The sequence below is a fragment of the Orycteropus afer genome, unplaced genomic scaffold (genome assembly GCF_000298275.1).
Source record: "Orycteropus afer afer isolate SDZICR_OR568_19922 unplaced genomic scaffold, OryAfe1.0 scaffold00312, whole genome shotgun sequence".
Lineage (NCBI taxonomy): Eukaryota > Metazoa > Chordata > Mammalia > Tubulidentata > Orycteropodidae > Orycteropus > Orycteropus afer.
In genome coordinates this window covers 546,004-553,007 of record NW_006921899.1, presented here as the reverse complement: position 1 = coordinate 553,007, position 7,004 = coordinate 546,004, and the positions used below count along the sequence as shown (strand labels likewise).

The following is a 7,004-nucleotide window of genomic DNA, read 5'->3' as shown; positions in this document are numbered from 1 at the left end:
AGAAGTACCACCTCAGAAACCAAAGGAAAGGTCGCTATGAGTCAAATTGACTCAATGGCAGTGAGTTTGGTTTTTTGGTTCAATGGCTAATAATCATGAGCATCTTTTCATGTTTTTCCTGGCTGCCTGAATGTCCTCTTTGGCGAAGTTCATGTCCTTTGCTCATTTTTTGATTGGATTGTTTGTCTTTTTGTTGCTGAGTTGTTGAAGTTTTTCTATATATTTTAGACATTAAATCCTTACCAGGTATGTCTTCGCCAAAGATTATTTTCCCAGTCTGTAGGTTCTCTTGGTAGTCCTTTGATGAGCATACGCATTTCTTTTTTTAGAAGGTACCAGTTACCCAATTTATTTTCTGTCATTTGTACATTTTCAGTTTTGTTTGATAGACAATATATGCTGAGAATTAGGTCTCCTAGTTTTGACCCTATGTTATCTTCCAGAAACTTTATAGTTTTAGCTTTAGCATTTAGGTCTTTGAGCCACTTTGAGTTAACTTTCATGTATGGTGTGAGGTAGGGATCCTAATTCCTTTTTCTGCATATGGATATCCAGTTTGCCAGCACCATTTGTTAAAGAGACTGTTCCTTCCCCATTGAACAGACTTTGACAGTTTGTCGATGATCAGATGCCCATGGATGGATGGATTTACTTCTGGGTTCTCAGTTCTGTTCTGTTGTGATCTATGTGTCTATCACTGAACCAGCACCAGGCTACTTGGATTACAGTAGTTATATAGCAAGTTTTGAGATCAGGCAGTGTGAGGCCTCCTACTTTGCTCTTCTTCTTCAATATCATTTTAGCTATTCAGGACCTAAAGAGCTCTGGTGGTACGGTGTCTAAGGCAATTGACTGCTAAACAGAAGGTTGGCAGTTCAAACCCACCAGCCACTCCACAGAAGGAAGACAGTGTAATCTACTTCTGTAAAGATTTACTGCCTCAGAAACCCAATGGGGGTCACTATGAGTTGGAATCGACTCAATAGCAGTGGGGTTTGTTTTTTGGTTATTCAGGACCTACATCCTGTTCATATAAAGTTGGTAATTACTTTTTCCATTTCATTAAAGAATGCTGTTGGGGTTTGGAGCAGGATTACATTATATCTATAGATAGCTTTTGGTAGTATTGACATTTTCACAATGTTAAGTCTTCCAAGCCATAAGCCCGGAATGTTTTTCCATTTATGTAGATCTCTTTTAGTTTCTTGTAGTAGTGTCCTATATAGTTCTTCTTGTATAAGTCTTTTATGACATGGTTAGGGTATATTCCTAGGTATTTTATCCTTCCAAGGGCTATTGTAAATAGTATTAATTTCTTGATTTCCCTTTTGGAGTTCTCCTTATTAGTGTAGAGGAACCCAACAGGTTTGTGTGTGGTGATCTTGTACCCTACCACTTTGCTGGATCCTTCTATTAGTTCCAGTAGCTTTCTTGTGGAGACCCTGGGATTTTCTATGTATAGGATCACATTATCTGTGAATAAGGATGGTTTTCCTTCTTCCTCTCCCATATGGATACCCTTTATTTCCCTTTCTTGTCTTATTGCTCTAGCTAGGACTTGCAATATGATACTGAATAAGAGTGGTGATAAGAGACATCCTTGTCTTATTCCTGCTCTCAAGGGGAAAGCTCTCAATCTCCATTGAGAATAATATTGGCTATTGGTTTTACATTTAAAAAAAAAAAATCAAACTCACTGCTGTCGAGTCACTTCCAACTCACAGTGACTCCTCCTTGGGTTTCCGAGGCAGTATCTCTATGGCAGTAGATTGCCCAATCTTCCTTCTGAGAAGTGGCTGATGCGTTTGAACTGCCCTGCCAGCCTTCTGGTTAGCAGTCAAATATGCCCTTAATTACACTGAGGAAGTTCCTTTCTATTCCTATTTTACTGAGAGTTTTTATCAGCAAATATTTTGGACTTTATCAAATGCCTTTTCCGCATCGATTGAGATGATCATATGATTCTTTCCCTTTGTTTTGTTTATGTGGTAAATTACCATGTGAGCATTTAATGTCATGCTAGAGTGTTTTCTAGTTAGTTATCTCCTGCCTCAGGAAATAATAATTTTATATGACTTTCTCTTCATAGAGGAGTAGTGCTCAGATGGCCCCTCAGCTCTGTAAAGCTAGATGTCACCTTTTAGAAAACTGAGGTGAGATCTTTTTGTTTTTCTGTCTGGTAAATAAGACAGCCCCAAAGGTTATGATTTTATGGCTCTGTTTATGAGCTAGTTTTCTATCTAACTTAGCAAAGTTATTTCAGCATTTCTCTTCCTACTGACTATATAACTACCTGTGTGACTCAAACAGCTTGCCCTTCAATACTAACTCAAGGGTTATGGTACCCACTGGGTGGTATGGACAAAAGGCCTGACAATCTGCTTCCATAGATTCCAGCCAAGAAAACCCTGTGGAACAGTTCTGTCTGTGACACATGGGGCTGCCCAGTGCTGCCATGCAGCCTGTCTTTTTAAGAGAATCCAAATATCCAAACTTTCATGGGAAATGTCCTGATGTTTTAAACACGGATTGGCTTTTGTTGTCATTGTTGATGTTATGGTACCAAGACCTAATAAAATATACCTACAAGACAGACCCAAACAACCTGTCATCACCTGGTTACTCTCTTTAGTATTGCACTTTTAGGACAGAAAGGAAAACATACTTGACCCACCCCATGATTGATGGGCTGTATTATAGCTTTCAAAGCAAACTCTCTCTTACCAGCCATCAACACCAGCCTTCTGTAGCTCAGAAATCCCAAATGACAGCGATCCCATGAAGTCATTCCTGCTGGTTAGATCCCAATCCCAAATTTCTACGGACAGCCTTCTGTCTTTGTCCGACTCTTTAAGCTGACTGCAGAGAGAAAAGCGAGAAGTCACCGATGGTAGAGATTTCTCAAGCAGAAATGTACACAAGGACAAGACCCAGAAGCTGGAATTTGAAAAGGGAACAAGCTATTCCAAGAATCACACTCTGTTTTCCTCCCAGGTGAGCTCTCCAGAGAAGGAGAGCTTCTCCTGTTTGACAGCCTGTGCCTTAAACAGGCAGAGAACCTAGGCCAGTTCTGGCGGAGACAGTCTTAACTACTTCTGCCGTCTTATGTGTTCAAAGGGTTAGTGGTCTTCAGAAAGTCTTACACAGACATATGGATACAATTATATAATTGTGCAAATATGTGTGTATAACTGTGTGTTTGGAGTCCAAAGGTGTTACAAATGGTTAATGTGGTTAGCCCTCACCAAAAGCCTGGAGGTGCAAGTCCACCCCAGAGGTGTCTTGGAAGAAAGGCCTGGCAATCTCCTTCTGAAAAATCAGCCACTGAAAATCTATGGAGCACAGTTCTCCTCTGACCTGCATGGGATGGCAGTGAGTTGGAGTCAACTCGATGGCCACTGGTCTGCATGTGTTCCCACGTGTGTGTGTTGAGGTTGAGGTTCCTGCATGGGGGGGATTTCTCTGCTCTGAGGTGTGGCCCTGATTGGGACTGAGGTGGTCCCAGGTTTGCCCTGACACAGGAAAGAAGGGATGAAGCTGCCACGAGGAATGATGCTATTTTGCACTAGCTAAAGCATGACCTCTGGAGTCATGCCTGAGGTTGAATTCTATTCCATAATGAATTTACTGTGGGACTCTGAGCAAGTTACTTAACTCATATAAGCCCCATTGGTAAAATGGAGCTGATACAAGCCAATGAAGCCTTATCACTTAACATAGTGCTTATTATACACAGTATATTCTCAATAAATAGTGGCTGTTGTAATTAACACCTGTCGGCCTAGATGCATCTTTGGAGCACTATCCAGGGAAGACCCTCAGTGAAAGCTAGTGGAGAGCTCCCAGCATCATCCATAATCTCAGCTACCAGGAGGTTATCACACCTATGGATTTTGCCCCAGTCTTTCCTGAGATCTGTAACTTCTCCAGCAACTTGCCTTCACAAAGGGACACACAGACACTCCTCCCTGTCCCACCTACTCCTCCACACCACAGGCACTCTCAACACTCTTTATAAATAATTAAATAAACAGGTTCCAACTTCTATTTGGCTCTCTGCAAAAATGCAGGTGATGGAGTGAGGGTAGGAGGGAGGAAGGGAAGAAGGAAGGGAACTACAGAAGCTAAGAAAGAATAATAGAAACTCCCCACCCTCAGCTGGCCCACAACTCAACCTCCATTACTCATTCCAGGCTGGAATCATTTTAACTTACAATTTAAATGTCTCATTCCACTCAGGGTTGAGTGAGCACTTGATGGTTTTGGTCTTCTGTTTGCTCTCACTTTTAGGATCAGGAATCAGTTTCAGTTTTACGTAGGGATCTGACAAGCCATTGGGATCCATAGGTACGAGGTTTTTAGCATCTCTTACTGAAAAAGGAGAAGCAATTTCAGCATTAATGCCCCCAAAATGTTTAAGCACCATTCAGTGGTGGCTGGAGAACCTGTGGAAGGGTCCCTGGCATCACACGTGCTTTAACAGAATTTGAATGTATTAACACTGACAGCTAAGAAGCATATTAAATGGGGTACCAAAAAACTCACTGCCATTGAGTCGATTGGGACTCATAATGACCTCTCCTTGGGTTTCCAAGGCTGTATCTCTACGAAAGTAGATTGCCAAATCTTCCTTCTGAAGAGTAGCTGGTAGGTTTGATCCACCAGCCTTCTGGTTAGCAGTCAAATGCCTTAGGAACTACACCACCAGAGCTCCTGCTTAAGTGAGATAAGCTAGTACATTGTCAACTCTGCTCCATATTGGTTTGATATTGATTTCTCTGCTCTCCCCATCCCCCCTAAATTCACTGTATGCTCACTATGCTTGTTCCCCACATAGCCCAGGAAATGCATCTATCATCCATGTGTCACCCATTACCAGCACCCAACTGAGCCCAGAGAAAGAAGGCTGGGAAAATACCGGCAGCATTATAACTAGGGCTAGCAGGCACTCGGGGTAAAGGAAGCTATAAGCTCAGCTTCAGAAAAGGAAAGGAAGCAGAAGGTCAGAAGTGGAGGTGCAGACGGAATGGTGCAGTGGAACAAGACCCGGGCCTGGAGAAACAGAAAGAAGTTACTCAATCACAAGCCAACGCCAAAGCTGGTAATCTAGATGGTCATGGGAAGGCGGCTAGGAAATGGGACTTAGATCTTAAGAATACAGTAGGATCCCTGGTGGTGCAGTGGTTAAGAGCTCAGCTAGTCAACAGGTCAGCAGTTCAAACCCACCAGCTGCTCTGCAGAAGAAAGATGCAACAGTCTGCTTGTATAAAGATACTCTATGGGGTAGTTCTCGGAAGGAAGTTGGGGCAATCTACTTCCGTAGCCATATTGCCTCGGAAACCCAAGGAGGACTCGCTATGAGTCAGGTCCGACTCGAAGGCACATTACAACAACAACAACATGGGGTAGTTCTGTCATCCTATAGAGTCACTTTGCATCAGAATTGACTGGACAGCAATGGGCTAAGAATATAGTGCCAACAGTCTCACTTACAATTATAGCCAGAAAAATCCAAAATAATGTATTAGCAAATTGAATCAAACTACGTGCTAAAAGGCTAATATATAATAACTCCTGCCAGGATTTCAAAGATGGTTCAACCTCAGGCAATCTATAATTGAACTTTTCATCATATTTATAGGTCAAGGGAGAAAACCATATGATCATTGTAATCAGGGCATTTTCTTAGCAGCATGAAAGGCTATTGACCTGAAATAATAATACCACATTTAATGATAAATGCAGTCTCATTAAAGTTAGGAATGAGGCAGACACAGCCATTATCACAGCCATTACTCAACTTTTTTTTAAGACAAGAAGAATAGAAATTCTGTTAAGTTCAAGATGATAAGAAAAACAACGAAAAGAGGAAATATTGGAAAGTAGGAGATAAAGGTCCCTTCAGTTTGTGGAAACTTTTATTTCCACCCACTCACACTGACTTCTGTCCAAGGTCACATCCTGGAGTTTAGCATCACAGAAAGGATACTACTTCCTCAACCTTAGTGTATGTACCCCCCTATCTTATGCTATCCCCTACTTTTGCAGGTCATCAACTCTAGGAGTAACTGTTCTTCAACCACCACCTTGGCTACTGTGCCCAGTATGTTTTCTCTAGCTCCCCATTCCCTCTTGCCTTTAGTCCACTCACCCAACTTAGATTTTAGGCTGCACTATAATTCCAAACAAACAAAACAAACTCACCACCATCACGTCAGCTCCAACTTATAGCAACCCCCATTGGGTTTCCAAGGCTATAAACATTTATGCAAGCAGACTGCCTCATCTTTCTTTCAGAGAGCAGCTGGAGGGTTCAAACCACTGACCTTTTGGTTAGGAGCCAAATGCCTTAACCACTATACCACCAGAGCTCTTTCCATTACAATTATTCTCTCATAAATACCCTTAACTTCCTTGCTCCTCTTCCTTTCTATTTTATGTATCACATAAAATCACAAACCAAAAAAACCAAACTCACTGCCATCGAGTTGATTCCTACTCATAGCGACCCCCAATGGGTTTCCAATGCTGTAAACCTTTATGGAAGCAGACTGCTTCATCTTTCTTCTGTGGAGTGGCTGGTGGGTGTGAAGCATTGAACTTTTTGGTTAACAGTCCAATGCCTTAACCACTACACCACCAGAGCTCCTTATATAAAACCACAGGCCTGGTTAAATTCAAATATCTTCCTTTTATTTTCTTTGCCCAGTGGTTAAGCATTGCTGGGGGGTTGGGGGGAGACTGACATGCCTACTATCACACAGCTAATAAAGGATTTCCTGGGTGGTGAAAATCATTCACACACTCGGCTGCTAACCGAAAGATGGGCAGTTCAAGTCCACACAGACATGCCTCTGAAGGAAGGCCTGGTGATCTATTTCTGAAAAATGAGCCATTGAAAACTCTATGGACCACAGTTCTCCCCTGACAGACACAGAGTAATTATAAGTTGGAATCAACTTTGTGGCAACTGGTTTGGTTTTTGGTTTTCAGGAAGGGGTTGA

General features: G+C 42.0%; 1 protein-coding gene across 1 annotated transcript in view; it reads right to left on the bottom strand.

Moving 5' to 3' along the window:
• Positions 1 to 7,004, bottom strand: part of PRKCB (protein kinase C beta) — a 580,609-nt gene that overhangs the window by 193,342 nt on the left and 380,263 nt on the right. The window contains exons 6-7 of the mRNA XM_007951796.2: positions 4,215 to 4,371; positions 2,725 to 2,859 (exon numbers count right to left, since the gene is read on the bottom strand). Coding sequence (XP_007949987.1) covers positions 2,725 to 2,859; positions 4,215 to 4,371 — 292 coding nt within the window. The remainder of the gene's footprint in view (positions 1 to 2,724; positions 2,860 to 4,214; positions 4,372 to 7,004) is intronic.